The 24750-nt window shown below is 44.3% G+C and overlaps 2 protein-coding genes across 2 annotated transcripts in view; both read right to left on the bottom strand.

Moving 5' to 3' along the window:
• The window catches only part of T265_04621 (hypothetical protein), a gene marked incomplete at both ends in the record, with an annotated part of 81599 nt that extends 72543 nt beyond the window's left edge, over positions 1-9056 (bottom strand). Inside the window, 2 exons of the mRNA XM_009169403.1 lie at positions 5058-5199; positions 8798-9056. Of these exons, the coding sequence (XP_009167667.1) occupies positions 5058-5199; positions 8798-9056 (401 nt within the window). The remainder of the gene's footprint in view (positions 1-5057; positions 5200-8797) is intronic.
• Positions 9057-10350: 1294 nt separating this feature from the next.
• T265_04619 (hypothetical protein) lies at positions 10351-22334 on the bottom strand (the record flags this gene model as incomplete). The annotated part of the gene is made up of 8 exons (XM_009169401.1): positions 10351-10452; positions 12048-12239; positions 12352-12630; positions 13329-13520; positions 13556-13909; positions 14832-14909; positions 20765-20837; positions 22246-22334. The coding sequence occupies 8 exons, from the start codon at positions 22332-22334 to the stop codon at positions 10351-10353; spliced, it is 1359 nt and encodes a 452-aa protein (XP_009167665.1).
• Positions 22335-24750: the final 2416 nt, after the last annotated feature.

Genomic DNA, 24750 nt, shown 5'->3' with positions numbered 1-24750 from the left:
GCAACTGTCGAATCATATTTCACAATATTTAACCTAAACCGCTCTTTTCGGGTGTCCTACCTGTTTGTTCAAACTCCCATGTGCACTAGACATAGTTAACAAACGTGTAGTGATTTAAATTAATCGATAAAACTTTGGCAGGCTGTAGTATAAGACTGGCGTCGCATTGCTTGCTAGGTTAGATTATGTTCCGTGTCACGACTAAAATCGATAATTCAAATCTCTTCTCACTTCATCTTACAGGCCGCCTGCGATTGCTTCTAAATGGATGAGTTGGTGCGTTAAAGACTCACTAGATGAGCGCACTGGGTTATCTTACCAGATATCCTGTTGATTGAAACGTGTCCACAGTAGACATTTATGATATCTTCTGTACTATCTCCAGCTCTTTAAACTAAAAAAAACCACCGTCAAACTGACAAATGTTGACCGTGTTCTCGGGGTCAGTGCCTCCACATCGACAAATTTCCACAGGGCACATTTCATGATAACTTCAGGTTTGTAGAGAAAATGATTAGTTATGATTCCGCTCCTCTCGTCTGACTGACTGACCGCTCTTCCCACCTTCAGTAAATAAATGTGGTCTCAGCTCAGAAACACAAATTACTCGCTTGAGATTCAACAAAAACAAAATTTACCTGCATGAAAAATGTGGCCTTTAGAGATGATACACCAACCACTGTCAAATTAAATCTGTCTGCGGTGCTTGGGATGTATATGATGAATTTTGTATGAGATGCGCTCAGTCGTTTCTACGAGTACGCACGAGTCAGTTACACGATACACGTTAGGGTGAACTGTTGACATCCCAAAATGTAATGTCCTAAATTTGGAAATGGGAAAATCAGTTGCCTGTGAAGCTAGGCTGTCGGCGCTTTTGCCATGGCAACAGGGAACCAGTGCTTCTGGTTAAACTGTCAAGAGGATTGTGTAAATAACACTTGAGGTGGATAGACTGCAAGTTGGAGCGAGCGATAACCGGTATCACTCCATCGCCTCACCTCTTACAAGGTGCTGTGAGTCTAACTGGCTTTCGCACCAACCAGTGAGGCACTTCTTAATAGTTTATGTTCACCGCGTTTTTCCCCACCCGTCACGTGTCAGCTACTTTTCACTGTCGCCAAAATGATAAGTGATTGCAACAGAACCAAGCGTTTTCAATTTGATGGGGAACTGTTGGACAGAGTAGTAAGCGCCGTTAGAATACAGCAGTAAAAACGATGGAGGAATTTGATAGAGGAATTTTGAATAAAAGAATCTGTTGACTTGTGAAGCATCCTCATGAGAGCTGGTTCAACCACTCATCTACGAGGTTTACGATTGCTAGGGTTGTGGATCCTCCGGGGAACTGGTAACCAAAGGAGTAGCTTCATGATAATTGGCAGCATTACCACCAGCCTCATAAGTGGAATAACAGGCGGCGTGGATCCACGGCACCGTTGTTAGAGGAACACGTACACAAGTTACGAATAAAGATTTGTCTAGATGGCTCACTACATGAGCACACTTGAGGCCAGATCGTTTGTCCGCACAATGCTTACTAACACGAATTGTCGTTCAGCCGTAACACCCTTTCTTTGGCAAGGTGCCTAGCTGTCCGAAGGAGGCACAACTGTCGAAAACCACCAGGTTTCCCAAGCCTAAGCTGAAGCAGTGGAGATGCGAACGTTGGGTTCGAACCATGGACCCTGCGGTCAGCGTCTCAACCGCTAGACTACCTCAAGCTCGGAGAAGGGGGGAGAGAGCGCAAATTTACTGACCGGAAGGTCTGGTTCGAATCCGACCTCTGCCTCTCGACTCCCCCTGTTTAGGCTTGGGCAACCTGGCAATATCTCAGCCCTCATACTTCCTCCAAGAGGAATGAGAGTGCTACAGCTATACTATTTTGTTCTGTCTAAACCACCAAATGATAATTTAGCAGAAAATTACGGTATTCAAGCGCACGAGCTCGAGGGAGCTCAGTCGTTAAGGTACGAACTAGCAAACTGGAGAGTTTGTGGTTCCAACCCAACTTAAGCATCTAGATGGATCTTGTCTAGAGAGCCCCTGTGCTTCCTTTGTGTGGCAGCTAGGCACTGAAAGGGTATTACAACTAAACTATTAATATTACTACTGTTAATTTGGCAGCAGGATGAGAAATTACGTGGAAGTTTGAGGCAGGCTGATCAATCCGTGTCCCTCCCCCCTGACCCAAGGTTTGAGACTCCACGTTGTCTGTTCCGACATCATCATCATCATCATCATCATCGTCATCATCATCATTATCATCATCATCATCATCATCATCATCATCATCATCATCATCGTCATCATCATCATTATCATCATCATCATCATCATCATCATCATCATCATCATCATCGTCATCATCATCATTATCATCATCATCATCATCATCATCATCATCATCATCATCATCGTCATCATCATCATTATCATCATCATCATCATCATCATCATCATCATCATCATCATCGTCATCATCATCATTATCATCATCATCATCATCATCATCATCATCATCATCATCATCGTCATCATCATCATTATCATCATCATCATCATCATCATCATCATCATCATCATCATCGTCATCATCATCATTATCATCATCATCATCATCATCATCATCATCATCATCATCATCGTCATCATCATCATCATCAACATCATCATCATCATCAATGAGCTAGCTAGATGAAAGCGAGATGTCCTCTAAATTCTAAGAACAGCCAATCAATCCATCTTCGTGTGCATACCAGGGAGTGACGGCGTACAGTGCTTTTCACACCAAACTTCCTTTCGAGTTCAGTGAATTTCTACAGAGACCATTTGCCTATCAAAGGCGGTTCGGTATGTGATCCTCACTGCTAAATAGCTTCAGGTTTCTCGAACTCATTCAAATTTGAAATAAAGTTTCAATCCAATATGATCGATTATCTTTTTGAATTCCGCCAGCCATCTTGTGGTTGTTCTATCCCAACACTGCAGTAGTTTAGAGGTGTGCGACGAGACTGACATATCCAAGTATTAAGGAAAATTCGATGTGGTAAACATGATTTTGCGCATCCCAGAATGCACCAGAAACAACGACGTGACATGATGGAAGACAGCCATCTGACAGGACATCAGGCTGGCTCCAGCAAACTCACACCAACACCCCCCCCACACACACACACACACATGGAAACCTGTGAGAATAGATAAGCCCAGAAATTCGAGTGATCTTTTCGCGCCATCAGGGTTATAGAACAAACAAAATCGGATACCAGAATAATTTGCATTTTTATTAGAATTTTGCTGTCATCCACCGTGACAGTTTCCCTACGTGACATTAACTGTGTCTGGCGACGGAGATATCTTGCGAATCTGCTTTAGGAAATCGGCAATATTGGGCCGGAAACAAATTTTGAAAATTCAACCTGGATAGGAGAGTCAACACGGGGTTGTAGGGACACTGATCCATTCCCGTCTTGGCAATCCTCGCATTGGTTTTCATTGGTTTTTGATACGTACCAGACCGGAAATCGTGCATCTGCTTTCAAGGAGCGAATTTTACTTCACCCTTATTCTAAGTATTCCGCGTTACTTTTATTCAGTTGCGAAGTGCTGTCGCCTTTTACGTATTACAAGGACGAGACATTCTGTTAGAGTGCTTCCACGCACTATGCTGTTTGAGATCTCATCCACAAGCATTACTAAGAAAGTTGGTCGAGGTCATCCAGTCCTTCGGTGTGTAGTTCGCACCAACACAGTGCCTGCACCATGTGCAGTCTGGCTCTCAAAATTCATGGAGTGACACGTGTCTCGGAATTCGTACTAGCCACTGTGACAGACTAACTAAACGCACGAATCTCAAAGCCAATACATGCCACTTGTAAGATTGCCGGGTTTTGGCCACGAGACTTGGAGAAGGATCCGAGACATCTTCAGATGTCTCGGGACTATCACTAAACCAACTATTTCGGAATAGGGTAATCAGGAGATGAGTCTTTGGTGAAGCAGACTGTGCTTCATTTTATCAGCACTGCAATCTAAGATGGTTGCGTTACGTAGTCCCAGTTGCCGCTTGCCGAAACGAGCGCTGTTTTTGGCGCCCAATTTGGGGAGGTGCGGAAACCCACAGGCAGACAGACAGGGGGATAAAGCATGTGTCAGGACGCGCCCAGACAGAAGAAAAAGCGCATGTGCGGAGAGTGACGTATCGCCATCGATACGACACGTCCGGAAAGTAGGTGAGTTGGAGGTTCCCACCAAACACGGCTTAGCAACACACGACCAACGTAGTGGGCCTGAGACTGTTCACAACCGGGACACCACCATTGGCTGTACGGAACGAACAAGTGAACGACCATATTTGGCCAATTAGTCATCCTATATATTGCGCAGAAGCTCTGTATGTTTTGTCCTGGCAATGCAGCCGTGTCCTCAGTTCTCTGTCTTCTCCCTATCGCGTAGTCTGGCAGGCTCAGTGCAGGCGTAACCCATAGACGGCCACTCACGATACAACAGCATGCTACGAAAAGTTTGCATGCTGTTTGTGTCATCCTGATCCACGTAACCCTCCATGTCAGTTGCATTCATTCTGTTAGATTCTGTCCAAACTGTTTGGGTATTCAAGGTGTAGGCTGTTTGTGCATGTTGTCTGTTGTAGGCTCTCCCCACCCCCCTTCATATCCCATTTCCCTCTTCTTTCTACCATGGAGCTTCATTCAACCCAGTTAACATGGCTGTAGGGCAGTGTTCTCATCTTGTACTGCCGCCGATATCCACAAGATGGAGACAAACGCAGGCCCACTTTTATTTGTTTCTCATCTGACGTCATCAGTAGTAGTTCACTGTAACATGGAAAATTAATCTGCTGCGTTATTGTGCGTTTTTGCTTCCCACGAGAGAGAAGGGAACAATCTCGATCGATCCTGAATATGCTCCGTTTTCGCAGTGAAAGCAATGTGTTTGCTTCCATCGGACACCTGGAGGCAACATAACCAAGTCCTTTTTTTCGCGTGATACATTATTGCCAACAAAAATAGCAATTGTCTTGTTGGTCAACTTACAAGAAAAATTTCTCGTCCCATACTGGATTCAGTTCCTGTAGTACTGTTTTGGTTCTCCGGCGAACTTTTCCAACCTGAACCGTCACATACGGATCACTTCGTCCAGTTTTGTCTTTGCCGATAAGACCCTGAGCGGATTTGACTGAAATGAACAACGGAAGGTTAGATAGAAGGTGATGTACTGAGTAGAATTCAGGTCTCGGGACTCAGAGATGCCGGTGTAACTGATGACTTGAAATATACTCTGCACGGACGAATGAGTAAAGGCGTTCTGTATGTGGTATTGGAACCGGTGTACACTGGAACAATGAACGTCCTATTACAACGAACTAATTTCGGATTCACCATGACTGCTACTTGAATCGCGTGAAGGGAAACATGTGTCCAATGCAAAGAACGGCCGCAAATTTCATAAACCCAAACAAAAAGTCGTAAACGTTAGAATGTAAAATAAATCTGTGTCCAAAAAGCGGCTTTGGCATTATTTTTAGGGCCATACGTAACAGTTTTTGAGGGTAGTGGGCGACCAATTCAGTCTTCTGAGAAAAAACCGCAAGCATGCCGATTATCAGACTTAAGCAAATATATCTTTTTCCTGTATTTTTAGTTGTCATGTGATAGATCGATAAAATCTTTAAGGGAACCCCAACGAACTGCCTGGAGGGTATTCTAAGGACGATACGAAGTGAAGTTTAGGTGAATTGTGCCCCAAGTTTGGGCACCCACTGGGACACCTTAAATTCACATCGGGTTAACCCTAGATGTTGAGCACAGTTGTCATGGTGTCGATGATGATGAGATGTTTCTCTGAACAACACCGAAAAGTCACGACACCACCAGTTACGCGTTGTTTCTCGTAATCCACTTTTTAAAGTTTCTTCAGCGAATCGAACAGCAAACGAGGAAACACTAGACACCTCCCCACTCACGGCTTTAGCTCAATTTCGCACAATAGGGTTACCCCAGCATTCCCCACAGAGGCTTTGGAGAACGCGTTTGCATTTTGCAAAACCTATGCCCCTTACATGAGAGTCCTCGTATCTGCTTCTTCGGCGATGGCATACTTTCAATTTGCCCATGCATTTAGATGGTTTAGCTATGACCAACACTCAGTGCACAGCCGGCGCTGAAGTGTAACCAAATTGGACAAACGGAGTGGAACATTGACGGAATACGGATTAAGAGACCTGTTCGGCGGAACCCCACACGGATCCCTCTTTAGCGGTCGCAGTCAAGTGCTCAGAGAAGTCCATCCCACGCAAGTGGCCAAAAACCGGGGCGCTAACGGGTCCGGCATCAAGCCGAGATCTGATTGGTCGAAAATCTGGGCCATACAGCCAATCATAAAACAGTACTGGCCAAATGCCAGTTGCCAATGTCGCACCCAGAACGCGTCAAAATTTCCAGAAAGTTATTGCCGCCTACGCTACATATATGAAACGTTGTAAAAGTGTTCCTGACTTCGTTCTGGGCGTTAATATACCTTGTGAACCTTTGGTGGTTGTTTTGACGTGAGCGCTAGCTTGGTAGGCCCAGACCGAGAACCAAGTCGAGAAAAATACCATTACTACAAGACCCGAAGACATGTTAGTCATGTTCTTATTGTAAAAACGGAATAAACTACAATGATTCGAGGACAGGAAGAACAGGAATTTCGTTGTACTTGTACTGCTATTCAGACCGAGAACCAAGCCGAGAAAAATACCATTACTACAAGACCTGAAGATATGTCAGTCATGTTCTTATTGGAAAAACGGAATAAACTACAACGATTCGAGGACAGGAAGAACAGTAATTTCGTTGTGCTTGCACTGCTTCAAACTTTCTGTGCTCGAACCCAGTGCCCTGTCTGGAAGATGCCTGAATTATAGTTTAGAATGACACAGACCGAGCGAAGCTAGGCCTCGTGATATTTCTTTATCAAAGTCGGACACATACATGGAGAAGATGATAAAATCGATACTTTGTAACAAAACTTCAGGCGGTCGGGGTGAAGGAACGACGCAGGACTAGCTTGTTCCATGAGTGTCAGCGCTTGTATGAATTACTTTTGAGCAACACTTTTTGACTGTCATAAAACCCCGAACAGGCTTCATTCGTGTGAAACTGAGCAGAAAAACAGACCGCTCTTTCAGTTCTCCAACTGAAGCGAAACTCAATACTGAGGTTTACAAACCTCTGGTATCTCTGAGAGTCTGAGTAGACCCGTTTATAGATTGTATTAGCATATCAAATACATACGGTGGTCATTCCTCGCGCGTAACATCAATTTCAACTTTAATGAGTCCATTAAAATGACCTCTAAAAATCTAGGTTCGTTCAGTCACAGTTGAAGGCAAAGATATGCCCTCTGCAGAGATCATCTCGAAGGACCGGTTAAATGTGATCTGTCGTCAAAGTTTTCTTCAGTAAGAGTAGACCTTGCTTCAGGGGATCCAGCAAGAATGTCTCTCTGGACGGAGCGACAGTAATGTCTTTATCATGTAGCATGTTTCCAAGTACTTTGAAAAAACTTAATCCGAAGGATTAACACGTTCTCTTCTCCCAAAACACTGTCGTTGGAAGGTTGGCGATGAGGATTCGACACCCCAAACAGATAGCTTTAAAATTGGTCGCCAGTCTCCGTTTCCTGATGTTGCACAACCACAAACTCTTCCTCGAAGACGCCACATTATCCCCCTATGTAACTCTGCTACGCCCACCACTGGAACGTTTGTTTCACACGGACAAATTTTTTCCCAAAATTCAAGAGTGTCTCGCCGCTAAACAAAATAACTGCTATCCAGTCAGTACAAACATTATAGCACGAAAACAAGGGCTGAAATTCACCCATATATGTGTGCATCGATACATGTAGATATCATGAATAAATCCGGTGACCGCCAGACGATCACCGTTTTTGTTGTTTTTGCTGTTGAGTCCTTCGGGAAATCAGAGTTGAATTAATTATAAGATAAGGGAGCAGAGCACGAAATTTCACCAGCCTGTTTGATGTTCGTGTGAATCGTTTGGAGTAGAGGAAATGTTTACAACAAAACAAGTAAACAAGCCGAAACAAATTGCGATGCTATGCAAAAAACCTCTCGTAAGAGCTCATAGGTGGCTAAAGCCAAGGATACCGTTGAAATGAAGGAAAACTTTGTTCATCACGGCTTTCAGGATGAGTAAACTCCATTCCAGTCTTCTATGTGCTTCAGAAGGTCATCTTCATGATATCGACAAAGTCCACAGTGATTGTGCATATAACATCACTTTCAACACAGAAGAAGCCGTATAAGTAATACTCAATACTATATTTTTGAGTAAATCACATCGTTCTTTTCTTTGTCCACGCTCCAAGCCCCCTTACTTAGGATCCTCGTTAAGTTGGACAGTCAGCATGATACTCTATTCCTCTTTGGTATACGCTGGTGGTTATACCTATATCGTTCTCACCTATCCTGGAGTAATCCTTCTAGTTTGTACACAAGAAACATTGGACTGGAATTTCGCACATTCTAGATTTACTCGGAAGTGCATATCCCCGGCCGTTGCACGGATTCGAACTTCAGACCTCTGTCATCTGAATCAAGCAGCACGTTTGAGCACGTTTGAACGTGCAGATTGATCAGCGTAATCACACCAGGACAGAAGAAGGACAGTTTAAATACGAGCAATGAGAATACCAAAAATCGAAGTTTTGCATATTCACTCAGACAACAGTCATCGATCCCCTGCTGACTGACGAAACCATTCCTTACCTGTGATTGCAATCTTGGCCGAACGTTGGCTGGCACCGACTAAGATACTTTTCTCAACGAATTCCAAGGCTGCAAGATGTTGTTTGGAGTGAACATCTGTTTGAAAAACAGCTGCCACAAACTCGAACAAATCAGGGCGCTCCGCGAGACGTCGCTTTATCAGCGCTTTGATAGCTTCCATTGCTGCCTGAGCCTTGTCCACTGCACCATGACGAAGTGATTTCTCCGCGGCACCTACAACAAATTGGTACGCATTCATTTAATTGCAGTCTTAAATTAGGAGGCCGTTTCACAGTTTCGACCAATCAGAACGTGAGCGCCCACCCTCCAAACAAACGGACGATCGATTGGCCTCAAGTTTGAATAACCGATAAGCTTACTGAACCTGTATAAAATGCTTGCTTTAAACCGCAACAATTAAGCCCAGCGTTTAGACAGGTTTGCAATCCACCGTGCTTTCTGCAACCTTGGTATTGCTAGTCCCAACTGATTTTTTTTGCTCTTGTTTAAACCGTCGTTAGTACTCAATATTCACTGCTGATATCTAGTGGTCGTTGGAACAAGCCAAGCCAAGGTACGGCAGTTTGTTCTTATTCACCAAAAAGGAACAAATCCTATCATCCTCACCTTCGACTTGGTGTTATAGTGTGTGCAATACAAAAAAACACGAAACGTTTTGTGTCCGTACGGCTGTCTTTTTCGCAAAATATGAGTTAGCAAACCCCCGAAATAAGCTCATAGCTAGGTTCAGTTCTATCATGTCAGAACGATGGAATGTCATGTTTCACAAAGCTGTTTCACCGCCACATTTCACCATTAATGCCAGAAAAACTAAGCCGGGCAGACCCCTGGCTGGACTAACTATTATCACGTAGAAATCAATATACAATCACTAGGTTAAATTCAATCAAGCATCAAATGACACGAACAATCATCCGGAAGAATACGCTGATATATCAGACTGAAGCTTGTTTGTAGTTGAGCAGTGTATGGGTAAATGGTTTTATGCCATTTAGGTACAGCTCGGGTTACAACAGCAGGGTGGATGAATTCAGCTCAGTTGAGGAATGAACCAAAATCATAAAATTCAGATGATGTCGTAAACCAACAATATCTGAAATCAGCAAAAATGCTTTAGACATTTCTTTCACTCTGCGAAAAACTAACAGAAATTAGCCTTTTAGAAGAGTAGGATTGTTCAAAAACGAGAACGACGTGAGTACAAAATGGTTCATTGTTTTTAATGTGAAAAGCGTAGATCAGAGCAGCCGAACTTTCTGTGTCAGAAGAATCGCATCGATTAATTATTCCCAGGAGATTTATCGCATCTCCCGCTTTGACATCTCTTTTGAAAGACAAGTAAGTCCATAGATCTGGACGACAAATCCTACCCGAATTCGAATCAGATCGAACTGTTTGGCACCAAAGTACAACTGAATACCTTGTGTCCATGATACGCATGAGCAAAAATCGAGGGCATTTCCAAAAAAAACCCAACAGTAGCTTATTTTGAATAAAACAAAACTTGTTTCGACTCATACGCAATGCACTACTCATAAGGTTGCTGAAAATTCTTCGACAGCCCAAGACCGGTATCGCCCTTCTTGGGGTTCATCAGGTAGACGTAGTCCCCGAGTTTCCGTCAACCTTGTGTTCTACGTGAAACCGAATTGCACGGAATTACAAACGAGAGATTTAGCTGAATTCAAGGTGGATCTCTTTCAAAACCAAATTTGTTTGCAAATGAATGTTTCTGCTCAGTTATTCTGCTCGGTATGCCTCACGACACCCCAGACGATCTGTGATTGATTTTATTTTTTTAACATTCGTCGCCAGATCAGTCGACGTCTCGTGATCATCCGTACATGGTGGCGGGGGGGGGGGGCTCTGCTTACTGACCAAAGGTCTACTACGTCGGCGGTCTCGAGGAATCATTAGCCCGGTGGATTTGTTATTGGTTCATTCTGATCAGATTACCATAATTAGATAAAGTTTGACAGAGAAAAAACATGAAAATGTGAGGCAACAAGACTGAGTAAGAAAAGCACGAGATAAACTGTTGTTTTATTCAATTTCAATGTTGTCTCAATAGGAAATGAAACAATTGATTTAAAAACCGTTGAGGAATGGCCCTTTAGAGTAGTTTGTTATGAATGACGAATCTTCACAGGTTACGCCTTGTACGGGGCTTATCAGTTAGGCACTGTCTCCTCAACTAAGCACCAGTTAGCAAATTTATCGAATCAACAATTTGCGTGAACAGGAGGTTCAAACGAGAAGTAAGAAGGCCCATTGTTTTGAATGTGCCTACAAGCTTCTGATCGGATCACTGGGTCCCCTGACAAAAGTTTCTTTGCTGACAATGTTTCGGTGGATATACGAACGAGCATCATTGTGTCGATCAGACACTTTTGGGAATAATGTTAGTGCGAAATTTCGCGTCATCTATGTACGACACGTGTGTTCGGCACCCATTTTGAAATACCGAACGTAGTGTACAACCGAAAAGTCAACTACGTTTATGCATCAGTCTATCAGACGAGACAGTTCATCAATAGAGATTTTATCCAATACAGTGTACGGTGAAAAGCACTGTACAGTTGTTTCATTCTTATTGGGAAACATGAGCATCTCACAAAACTACAGAGAGTCTCGAACTCGCGATCCCCTGGCTTGGAGTTCGAACACTTGACCGTTCTGCTGATCAGCAGTGTGATTTACCCGCACTCAGACAGGCTACAGCGTCCCTCATGCTTCAACCACAGGATCACGTGTTGACGCTTGTTAAGTGCATTCTCAAGTGGCAACCTCACACCACTAGCAAAATATTCCATCATTCGTGACAACCTCACACCACTAGCAAAATATTCCACCATTCGTAGTTGCCGAATTTGTCGAATTTCCACTCGCACCATTCTCGTGTCAACACCCAACCTGGATAACTCACGCTAAAGCGAGGATCGTTTAATCCGATTTCAACTCCTGGTACACTCAAAGGTATGCACTGCTGACGAGCTCATTCACGATGAAACGCGAGCCCGTATTGGTGTTCACTGTACATGAAAACGTGTCTCAACGTCTTCGAGAAATACACTCATTTACAAATCAATTTGGTTTACATGGGAGACTCAACTGAATCTCTCGTTTATGATATTCTACAACTGAATGTGCTACACAGAGGCTGCCTCATGATTCAGTTGGCACGATATTCGAGATATCGCAGTATATTTTCGTAAAGGAAACTACTCACAAGGTCGTTGAAAGCTCTTGGACAGCCCACGAGCGGTTTCGCCCTTCTTGGGTTCAACATAAGGTTGACGGAAACTCGGGGACTGCACCTACCTGATGAGCCCCAAGAAGGGTGAAACCGGTCGTCGGCTGTCGAAGAGTTTTCAGCAACCTTGTGAGTAGTTTCCTTGATGAAAAGATCAGGTTTGCTTAGCTATGTTATGTGGCGAACAGGAGTTGCTCATCTACGGTTCCGATACAACGCAGACCCGAATATTCGTGTAGAGGTGCACTGTTCACGTGATGTAAACACAAATCTAATCCACGTGGATAAAAACTAAAGCCAAACAACAATCGCAAGTAAAAAAAAACGCGACCGACTCACGTTGAAGACAGTCGGCATTTAGCAACCCTTTGCATTTGTCATGGCACTTTACTCCACATTCGGTACACCGCAAACCTTGTCGGGCCACGCCCCAAAGTAGCCCTTCGCATTCGTAGCAGTATGTTGGACTGGTTGCGTTGAACAGTTGAAAGTTGTGTGGGGTGTTGCTGGAGATTGGGTATGCGAGGGCTTGTAGTGTTTTACGGTAAACATGTTGCTTCTGTGGGGGGGGGACAAGGGAAGGGTATATCAGCCGGATCGATAACCAGGGTTCAAAAGAAGGCCATTAGACCTCATGAGGTTGAGATTCTTTCCATTCCTATTTTTATGAAAACGTAGGCTAACATAAAGAATTATTGATTATAGGCCAAATCGAGATAGCTCAGAGGTTGAAGGCGCCAACTTACTGACTGGAAGGTTCGTGGTTCGAACCCAGCCTCAAGCACCTCATCTACTCCTGTCTAGGATTGGGCGACCTGACAGTATCTCAGCCGTGTCTTCTCCCGCTGACGTGGCATCTAGGTACCTAGAGGGTGCTACAGTTGAAAGAATGTGGAAACGACTCTGTGCACGTGGCCAATTTGTACAGTAAAACTTGTTATCTTGTCTGCTTGAGTTGACTTGCTTATGGCAACAACCGCACCAGTCAGTACCAGCTGAGTCAGACGCAAGAACCGAACCGGTGTTTTTGTCACAGCAACAATGACTCCAGTGTGAAGTCCAGGACTGTTCAGATGCGAACTTGTGCATTCAAAAACCCTTCAGCGAACAGACGTGACCTATCGGAGTTTTGTTACAAAATAAGTAGTTTGACCGGAAATTCGTCTGAGACCAGACTGACTAGGGAAAAGGCTGCCCTGCCATAAAAATTGCGGTTGTATTCCATGTGTGGATATCTAGGNAAAGGAAACTACTCACAAGGTCGTTGAAAGCTCTTGGACAGCCCACGAGCGGTTTCGCCCTTCTTGGGTTCAACATAAGGTTGACGGAAACTCGGGGACTGCACCTACCTGATGAGCCCCAAGAAGGGTGAAACCGGTCGTCGGCTGTCGAAGAGTTTTCAGCAACCTTGTGAGTAGTTTCCTTGATGAAAAGATCAGGTTTGCTTAGCTATGTTATGTGGCGAACAGGAGTTGCTCATCTACGGTTCCGATACAACGCAGACCCGAATATTCGTGTAGAGGTGCACTGTTCACGTGATGTAAACACAAATCTAATCCACGTGGATAAAAACTAAAGCCAAACAACAATCGCAAGAAAAAAAACGCGACCGACTCACGTTGAAGACAGTCGGCATTTAGCAACCCTTTGCATTTGTCATGGCACTTTACTCCACATTCGGTACACCGCAAACCTTGTCGGGCCACGCCCCAAAGTAGCCCTTCGCATTCGTAGCAGTATGTTGGACTGGTTGCGTTGAACAGTTGAAAGTTGTGTGGGGTGTTGCTGGAGATTGGGTATGCGAGGGCTTGTAGCGTTTTACGGTAAACATGTTGCTTCTGTGGGGGTGGACAAGGGAAGGGTATATCAGCCGGATCGATAACCAGGGTTCAAAAGAAGGCCATTAGACCTCATGAGGTTGAGATTCTTTCCATTCCTATTTTTATGAAAACGTAGGCTAACATAAAGAATTATTGATTATAGGCCAAATCGAGATAGCTCAGAGGTTGAAGGCGCCAACTTACTGACTGGAAGGTTCGTGGTTCGAACCCAGCCTCAAGCGCCTCATCTACTCCTGTCTAGGATTGGGCGACCTGACAGTATCTCAGCCGTGTCTTCTCCCGCTGACGTGGCATCTAGGTACCTAGAGGGTGCTACAGTTGAAAGAATGTGGAAACGACTCTGTGCACGTGGCCAATTTGTACAGTAAAACTTGTTATCTTGTCTGCTTGAGTTGACTTGCTTATGGCAACAACCGCACCAGTCAGTACCAGCTGAGTCAGACGCAAGAACCGAACCGGTGTTTTTGTCACAGCAACAATGACTCCAGTGTGAAGTCCAGGACTGTTCAGATGCGAACTTGTGCATTCAAAAACCCTTCAGCGAACAGACGTGACCTATCGGAGTTTTGTTACAAAATAAGTAGTTTGACCGGAAATTCGTCTGAGACCAGACTGACTAGGGAAAAGGCTGCCCTGCCATAAAAATTGCGGTTGTATTCCATGTGTGGATATCTAGGTCGATAGTTAGATTAATTTACACGATGCCCATCGGTCAAAACTGTCGAAAGCAAACGCTTGGACCATACATCGAGCAGATGATGAAGAAAACTCGTCATATTTGCCTTGGATGCGTGCAATTTATATTTTTTCTAATCGATTTCCGCCTAAAGTGAATCGCTCCAGCCAGGGTGAAGGATTGGAAAGAATTCTATCACGGTAGATGAAATTCGATCTGACATATGCACATCTGTGGACTTACTAGTTCTTGGTCGGTCAGGGAACTCCAGTTGGCCAGACTGGCTGGCAGTGCAGTAAGGGTGCGTTTCTGAGCCATTGTCTGTAAACGTAAGGAACATGTGTGGAGAACATTTACGCTGTCTAAACTTCTCGTGCATGCTCACCTATTTAAAATGGATCGAACACCAAATGGCACTACGATTTTCAGAGACAGAGCATCGAGTTCCAACTTACATGAACAAAAATGTTCCCACCTTGCCTCAGCTCAAAAGTTCACAAATCTTTGTGGAGATTTCGTCCTGTAAGTGAAACCAATCTATGCTGAAAAGCCGAGAAGCACTGTACAGCTGTTTCATCCTTATTGGGAATCATCAGCAGTGCGCATCTCACGAAACTCCGAAGAGTCTCGAACCCGCGACCTCCCGGCTAGTAGTTTGAACACTTAACCGTTCACAAATCTCCTTGTACATTCTATCCATTGCAGTTGAAAAGAATCTATTTTCAACCTTTGGCTTCTTGAAACTGAGTTTCGATTTGGACACGTTCACCATCACCATTCCCATGAAATTCCAAATGCAGGACTGGAAGACCCCAAGTTTCCACCCCGCTGCATACCACGACTTGCCCACAGGCGGTACACAGCCCTGAGTCGATACCCTGGTATATTTTATATCCAAATACTCAAACTCGGTATCGAATTTCTGAAACAGTTGTGTGGCTGCAAAATAACGCAAAGTACTCGGTCAGAAGTCAGGGTGAGATTTTGATAAATTCGGTCACCTTTAGCTGATACGCAGCCAAAAATGCTTAACCACTCTCCGACCTTGCCTGAACATTTAATCCACAATCCACGCACACAAAAGAGAACAAAGCAATAAAATCTCGGGGACTGCGCCTACCTGATGAGCCCCAAGAAGGGCGAAACCGGTCGTGGGCTGTCGAAGCGTTTTCAGCAACCTTGTGAGTAGTTTCCCTTACGAAGGCCTCAGTTATGTTTTGCAGAGAATGGGAGGTCCGGCTCTGGATTCCGACGGCAAACAAGATCAGCTGGTCAAAACTAGATCACGTGATATGAACTGCGCGATCAAAGGACGAGTAAAGCGATATTCTGTTTGAGAAAAATTTGGTCAATCCGTTTTGTTCAGCCACCACTGGTCTACATATCACCGCCCCAGTGATCTACTTAGATGACGATTAGAAATACACCAGTGATCCCAGGCTTTTTAAGAGACAGACTAGAAAGGATCTTGTCCAGTTGAATCACTAGCCGGAGAAAGAATTCTTCTTGTTAGCCTATCGTGACAGGATTACCTTAGCTGGTTCATGGTAAAAGGGAAGAACTGACATCATTCCTAAAGAGGTAAAGTTACGTTTGATGAAAAAACCGGTAGAGTGCTTTTCAGGGGGCATGTATGGAATGTGGGCCGTAGTAATCGAATGGGCCATCAACCTCCTCACCATGAATTGACGCTACTGGGCATGACCGGGGCTCAATTATGGTGACTTCTGATTGGCCTGTTGGGATCGGGAATCGTTTCTGAATCGAAATTGAGCACAATTCAACCCGTTTCAAATGTTTTCTAAATTCCGTACATGTGCTCTGTTTCTGCAGGCGAAAAACTGCTTTATTGTCGAATTGCTTTGCTATTCGTCCTTCGTACGAAAAATAGATACAACCATAAAAACGAACGCAAATGCCCATAATTACAAGCTGAATAGAATTTCAGCTGTATTTGTTTTCGACAGGAATCATTAATTTTGAATGCTCTTCTCGATCCTGAAGAGCATCGCTGGATTGTCCGGATTCGGTCCAAACAACTTAGAGTCAATGGAGTGGTTTAGATTAATAGCTATGTCATACTCTCTGCCAGGATGTCACGCGATCTATACACGCAAAGAAACAACGTGCATGTTGTTTCTGATTCGCGTACTTGTAAACCCAGTCGAAACTTTATGGACACGTTCCCGAATCCCAGATGCATTCATCTGTTCTAAGGTTTCATTTTGATGCTACAGACGCATCTCAGGATGGAGGGTTGAAATCTTGAACATGCAGGTGTGTGGAAGTTTTTAGTCAGCATTGGTGAGACAGACGTTGTAGCGGTTGGTGCGCCGGCCCAACATTTCAAATCAATCAATACTATCCAGGGTCACATACGGAACAATCGACCGCGCTGCACTGACTGATGATTTCTTACCCGTGGTTCAACATTTTAAAGTTCTTTTTAATACTTCTTCATTCTCAAAGTTTTATAACAAATAATCTGACACTAATCTAACAATTCGAATAAGAAAACAGGTGTGTATCGTAAAACATCGTCTTGCCTGTATATCTTGCCGGTATGTGGTATCGGTATCATCCCCCATTTGACTATTTCCTATATGTCTAAAAACAAACCTGATCAAGCTACCTGAGAGGATCTGACCTTTCCCAATGGGAAATACACGGAAAGAGTCAAAAGTTTCTTTAAATACGAAGTATCCTCTCTGCAGTCCGATGTATCGATTGTATCGTAAATCTACTTCAGATCATGAGGAACGAATGGCGAAGAGATTGTTGTCGATTTCTGAATACAGGGATTAACAAATATGCTCGAAAAACTACTCTGATTGACACCATTAGATGGTCGCGTTGTTTTCGACCTTACTTTGAATATCAGCTTGTGTCTGTCTAAAACATGGTCACTCACAAAGTGATTAGAACATCTTTTCAGATTCACCTATCTGGTCGAGGCCTCGTCACCGAGTATCCCCAATATTCCTGTCACTGTATCAGTTTAAAATGAAATCTGCAATAGCCTGCAAGATTCTGGTTTTTGGATCGAATCTCTTGAAGATTCATTCAGCTCAAAGGCGGGTACCTGTTGTTTCAAGGTTCTGAGTATTCACCTCAAAACTGGTCTCGGCCGATAGCGAATTTCAGTCAAACTTTTGTTGTAGTCCAGTCGCCCAGGGACCAGCCCTCGCGCGACCAGCCTCGTCTCCCGCCTGACCCTTCCTATTTAATAAAACCAAGGCGAGCAGCGCATTCATCGTCCAATGCCTACCTTCGTAGTCAAATGTGATAAACCCAGGTAATAAATGCTGCATCTACCTGAAGACAATTTCGCGTGCACGTAGCCCTGAGCTAATCGCCTGGATACTTTGTTCCTTCTCGGAACACCTGGTTGCCTGGCTTCAACCCATAAGAGGTTTGGATCAGCGACCAGTTGCAGTCTAGCCCTGAGCTAATCGCCTGGATACTTTGGTCCTTCTCGGAACACCTGGTTGCCTGGTTTCGACACATGAGAAGAGTGGGTTTACGGCCAGTTGCAGAGTTTTCCTGAAGAGAATCCGAAATGGGCAATCGATCAGATAGCTGTGGCCACCTTCCCTCCAGCTGGAAAAAAGCTTGCCAATAGGATACAAACCTGGCTGAGCGCATTCAAACTTCCCATCAGTTATAGCATCTCACCAGTGACGCCATTGAGGATATTAGCTGAAGTGATGACATTAGGCGAATTTCAGCATGTACATGGGGGCCTTACAGAAATATTTCGGTGAGCATCTTCATCAGCGCGGCTTCAATAAGCCTTCAAGATTGTCGCATCCACGTACAGTCTACTATTCTATTGTGGCAAGTTTGACCAAATCAGAAGTGTATTTCTTCTCTGTTTAAGAAACGTAAGACAGGTGATACTTGAGCTACCGTAATATATATGCTAACTATGGTTTTCCTCGACATCAGAGGTGGTGCACGCAAAAAACCTGATCTTGTTTTCTGGTTATTCAGGCCAAGGTTATCTCCAATAGCCCGAGGAGTTTGCCACACAGCCCATTCAAACTATTCGCGTGAATTTCTTTAGGTACAATGCTGCTTTGAGGAGCTCTGCTCTGCTCAAACTGGTCGGATAGGAATGGTTGATACAACTCCCCTTTTCAAATCGATCATGATCATTCTTTTTGTCGATCCTTCCTACGAAGCTCCGGCTTGCTGGAAGCTCTCCATCAGCTCGAAAAATCGTTCCATCATCCTTGACCGAACATCTTTACCTAGCTTACATGAAATGACGGGAACTAACTCACTGTTTTGCATACATGTGCATGAGTTCTCCCCTCTGAACCAGAAAGGTCAAATCGAAACGAAGTTAGTATTACAAGATAAAGTATCAATCTCGCATGCAACTGATGTATTGTGGCGTGCAAACATGCACCGGTGTGACCGCTTTGTAATGCAAGCCATGATCAAATAAGTCGAAAGCTGAATTAACTAGTCCCCATTTGTTGACACATCGTAGACGGATTCAAAAACAACTTGTTTGGCTTAGTACATCCGTTGAAATTTGTTGAAAAACTGAGCAACACAAAGAAGTTAACGCGTTTAGCTCGAATTTTCTTGCGGTTTTGTAAAGTAACGCGGTTCGAAGCATGATTAGTTTCCGTCAAGTGACATGCTTCAGCATTATTCTGTCAGACTACTCTACTGAAGAAGCTTGTTGACAACGCGAGCACGAAAGTGCTGAGTGGTACGAACTTACTGACTGTGGTTCGAATCCAACCTCTGAATCTCGGCTGCTCATGTCTAGCCTTTGGCAAACTGACGGGAGCTAAGCGCTCGTGCATTCTTCAGGTAGCATGGTAGCTAGGCATGTCACAGCTGAGTCATTTTAATGTGTTGACAACCCGAACTCAGAGTTCATGTAGGGCAGTTCAAGTGAGTCGTACAATTGCTATGCCAAGCTGCTTTAGAAGTTCTGGTCCCATCGACCTCAAGCAGACTGTTCATTGGCTACGCGGTCGTAGTTCTCAGTGCGACTGTGTAGGTCGTATTCATTTCCATCGCGAGAAGACATATTGTCCCATCTAGAGTGTGGTTCGTCCCCTAATAGCCGTGTTTTATATTGCTAGAAAAGACCGGTAGACTGTTCCTAAACTTGGGTTAGTCCACTTTAGTGTAGTTTAATGTAACCAGGAATTAATCAGCGCCAGTAATAGCAGACAGATCAAAAGTAGGTAAACTGCACACAGAAGCGAGGGCAAAACAAAACAGTCTACTCACCTGAAGAACCTGCACCCGAAGGGGTCAAAGAGAGAGAAAGAGGGGACAAGGTCAGTTTAAAGCATGGTTGTAATGTTGAAAAAAACAGCATTCTCAGATAAGGACCCATCTAAAGAGGATCTTACTCTGCACATTGTATCACGATACCTCTGTGTCCCATTGAATATTACACCTTGAGAGACAAACGGTCGAAGTATGGCTTAAGCAATCAACAACTGGATCGATACGTAATACCAACAGAGAGGCTGTTCCCCACCTCACGACTTCATCACTGTCATTAGTACTATCCAGCGGTAACGAGCTTGATATTCTGATCTGTGTACGTGCGTGAACAAATTGAAAAATGACCCCAGTGGAACAACGAATACCGCTGCACTGAGTGTATTGATTAGATCCGAAACTGCGTAAAAGAATGAACGTGTTAATCTGTATCGGGTCGACCTCGTCACGCAAAGGCTGTGCCCTACAGTGATCTAGTGGTTTGCGCGCCTCCGTGACCCAATGAGCTACGCTAATATAAGTGTATACTACTGATGAGGCATGTGAGTAGTGTCCAGTCAGCTGTGTCCGCACCTGTTGGAAGGTTAGCACGGAAAATATCGAATCGCTTTTCAGTGTTTGTTCAGTACTGTTTGAAAAACAAAGAATGTCCAGAAAAGTTCAATCGAATGTTTAAGAATATTCACCTTTCAAATGCTGTGCAAATGAGACTTCTAAACCCGTGTCTAATAGCATGTAACGGCTTAGTTAGTTTGACTTGCTAGTGGTGTTCAACACATGTTCTGTCGTACCCAACTGACCGGATTGTCAGGATCTGATCAACACAGCTTCTGTAAGCCATTATTCGCCCACAATTTTACATTCATGTGCTCTGCTCAAAAAAGCTACCCCGAGTGTTGAATCGCGTGTGCACTTACCAAGTCGCTGACCATCGTGAGTCCTCGTTTTCCCCATGGCTTTTCAGGAGCGCTGTCGATCGATTTGTAGAAACTAGAAAGGAAAAAGAAAGTTGTTCACAGGCTAAAAATAATTAAATTGCATTTCCACCGACGTCAGCATATTTTGAACTTAATTTGACGAGTTCTGTCCCGACGAAAGATGGAACAACGGTTTTGGAGATAACCGCCCCACTACTTGTCCAAATTTAATCAAGACAGTTGACAGATTGGTCCGATATGGATTCTAACTGTATCATCAGACAGGATGAAAGAAAGAAACTGTCCTCGCCCTCGGACAGTCTACCTTCTATCTTAGCATGAGTGCTCAAGCGAATACACACCAAAATACAGTAGCCAGGATACTAGAACCTACCTCAATTTACTTTGGGCCTCATTATTACTGTGATACCTCGTGTTTAGTGGAGTACTAACTTCGGTTACTCTGTTTGGGAGGCAAGCAAATTTGGCCCCGGGACGTACAATCATTTGGTGAGAATCCTTCAACCAGCAGTTATCGCTTGTATTGTGTGAGCAAAAACTAATTTATCTAATTCACTGCAGTCAGGATACTAACCCCACCAGAGTTACGGAATGAACATTGACAGAACCATATCGATCGATTGAAGGTCAACAGTCTTACGTGAAGTTTAAATTTCAAATGAGTGAGAAGCAAACTGAACTAGGAGGCCTTTTGTGGAAAGGTTTTCGAAGCAGTGAATGTACTTTGTTGAAGCATTCAACACCTGGTTTGTCTGTTTTGTTCTCCACATTTTTTTCGAAAACTTCTGTACTGCATCGTAAGTCGGGAACGTTAGTAAACTGGTAGAACGGGAGAGAGAGAGAGAGAGAGAGACGAAGTTCTGGAATCTCACGCAAAGCTTCGATGCGAAGTCGGACTACCGTGAAATATCGCCTTCTTGGCACGTTGTACACCTCTTCGCCTCCTGGTCGTCCTCTACTCGTTTTTTCAACATATCCGATGTAGACACCTTCGCTGAATCGGATAACACGGATCCATCCAGTTAAACAATTCAAAACCTATGAGACTTCTCCTTTCACTGATGCATCACACAGGAATTCGATGAAATTGCACAGGAATTTACCCAGTTAGTAACCGATGATTTCGCCAACGACTGACTCTAGTTTACGAAAACACTCATTCCGGTTCTCATGAATGGGACCCTGCAGTTTCGTGGACTACTGTAATCCAGATAAATCGATTTACTGATCTAATTGCTTTATTTGGTCAGACGCCTTCCCTCAGTTCAATGGAACCGTTTTCTGTTCGCTGCAGTCCGTAGCTCTCTGTACACTTTCTGGAACCATGTTTACTGATTCAGGGTTACCGGGCAAGTCATTTCTGAACCTCGGCTCACCGGTAACTCTCTGCCCTAGCTATCTCCAACCAACCCTAAACAAATATTGACGCACGAAAACAATCTGAGAAACGTTTTACTTACCCCAGGGCAACCGCAGCGTCCCTTTCAGCACGTTTCTGCGGGGAGAGAAGAGTGTGAGTGAAAAGATGGAGCATAAAGTAATTTATCATGATAAATAATCAAATGATAAACAAAGTTGCAGTTGGTTCTTGATCTATTGTTTACAAAGACGGTAGGTGGATTTCTTTCAGGTTACGCTTAAAATATTCAATCAAGAAGTTCCCAGTGTGATTTAGTTGGAGTTAACCAGTGATCTTAGCTAAGATACCAAATAAATACGTCATTTTTTAGTAGGAATAAGAGGTTAGCTTTCTTGGGTGCTCAGGTTTAAGCAAGTGGAGCATCGTTAGCTTCGAAAAACACTCAGCTTATTGCGGTTTCTCTGTCAAAGAAAGTCATATGAAAGATTCTTTCAAGGCGATCATCGGTGGAACCCGACAAGCAGAGAAGACCTCTGCGTAACAAGAAAAGAAGATAAAAAGAGTGGGTGAGGGAGGGGACCTGTTGCCGGCCTATGCAGAGCATTCCGTGATGCCAAGCGCTCAGGCAGACAACGATCGTCACTTTCATCGATCAGCCACCATTTCTTGCAATATCTCCAACCAAGCGCAGGTGGGGTAACGGGATTCCCATCCTGGAGGGCGTAAAACACAGACTCCTCGGAATCTCTTCCACATCCTTCTGCTAAGTCATGCGTTGTTCACCTCTCGGTTTGCGCCATTCTGAAGGAGGCACGGAGAACCACGCGTGTCTCGGTAGACGGTGCTTTGGTGTGCGTAGCACACGGCCGAGCCAGCGTAGTCGGCGGTGCTGGATGTTTCCCCCAAATGAAGTATCTGCCGCACAGCCAAATACCAGTTTTCCAATCACCTCGTTACTAACACGCTGAGGTCATCCAAAACCAGTAACATTCCGGAACCATTTCAAAAACATAAAGACGCAAAGTAGAGAAATGTAGGTAGCTTGGGTGCACTGCTTGATTGTTGGTCTGTTCGCCGAGCTTGACAGTTGGATTGCAAACGTTCCATCACTAATCCAGGTGACATCTTCAGTGTGAGGTTGATCAATCAACCACTCAACCCCACACTGAAGATGTTAGCTCGATTGATGATGAATTACTTGCAATTCAACCACCAGGCTCGGCGAACAAACCAACCTGAAGATGCCTCACATCATCTGTCCGCAGAGGCCATCCGTACACCAACACAGCCCGGTATACGCGACCCTTAAGACCTAGTGATATGCCTTTTTGACGATACAAGTGATTCCGGTTTTTGAGATGCGTACACTGACTTCATCAGACTCACTTCCGTCAGAGCCGATACGAATATCGACGCACGTGAAATCCTCCACAACCTCCAGTGCTTCTCCTTGGGCATGTTTAGAGACTGTACGCTTTGAAGCATGGTCTTGTTCTATGCAGCCGCGATCGTGGTCAGTCTCTTCAGCAGGATAACAAAAACTGATTCTATGAGGTCCACAGCAGGAATGCTGATAACTGGTCAATATGACGGATAGCTTGCTGTACAGTAGGTTCAATTTATATATGGATGTTTGGCGAACTCAGCCTTCTGCTGATTCGATAATTCAGTTTCATTCATCAGCTCACTAGCGGGGACATTTTGGGAGACGGCGGTGTACGGAACTCGCCACTTGAGTCTATATTCCGGTGTCTGAGGGACTTACTGGTTCTAGTAACGTGATCTGCAATTCCAGTTTTTGCACAAGGAAAAATGAAAAATGAATGTGAATCACGTGAACCTTACCCACCCCCAACTAAGTTGTAGCATTGACAAGCCCCCAAAGACGAACGAAATCTACCAGTGGTAGCCAAGGTGAATCATCGATTGAAATAACTTGAAATGGAAGATTAAGGAACCGAACGCGATCAGAAATAATCTGAAATTCCCCCAACCCATCAACCGCAAGAACTTGGCAACCACACCAACCGAGAAAACCCCATAATTGATCTAGTGTGCTAATCTGAACAGGTCTTGCTGATTGGTTCTAGTCTGCCTTCGAACCCGGCCAACCTGGCGACCTGATGAAGCTTTTGTGTCAAGAGCGAAACGCCACCCAATCAAAAACTACTCATTGTTTACCAAGCTCTTCTGAAACGTGAATCACAGTTCGGCCTCATGTGGCCAGAACGTCCAGGTGCCGTTTTCACGCCCCAATGTGGCGACTGGTATGTGGCTCACCGAAAGTCCACCAATTGGAAGATAGGTCAACCAACGGGCCAATAAAAATACTAACTCGAACGGCCAATTGTTGATCCAGGTAGGCCCTATATGAACACATAGGAACTATGCAATTCCAACACCAACGCAGGCTCCACTCGGGCACAATGGAATTGAAATTTCGAAAGCTATGACGTGTCCCTGATGGAATAAAGTAGTCGGACAAGTGAGCTGAGAGTACCAGTCCAAACTTTTACGCCCGATTTCGGCTTCCCGGCGAGCCAGAGATGCTGGGAAATTATTAGGCAAGGCTTTTCAGATAGAGGCATGGTCTCTTCAGTGAACA

This window comes from Opisthorchis viverrini (assembly GCF_000715545.1).
Source record: "Opisthorchis viverrini unplaced genomic scaffold opera_v5_78, whole genome shotgun sequence".
NCBI lineage: Eukaryota > Metazoa > Platyhelminthes > Trematoda > Opisthorchiida > Opisthorchiidae > Opisthorchis > Opisthorchis viverrini.
Note: the sequence above shows the minus strand (reverse complement) of the source record. Positions and strands in the feature narration are given on the sequence as shown.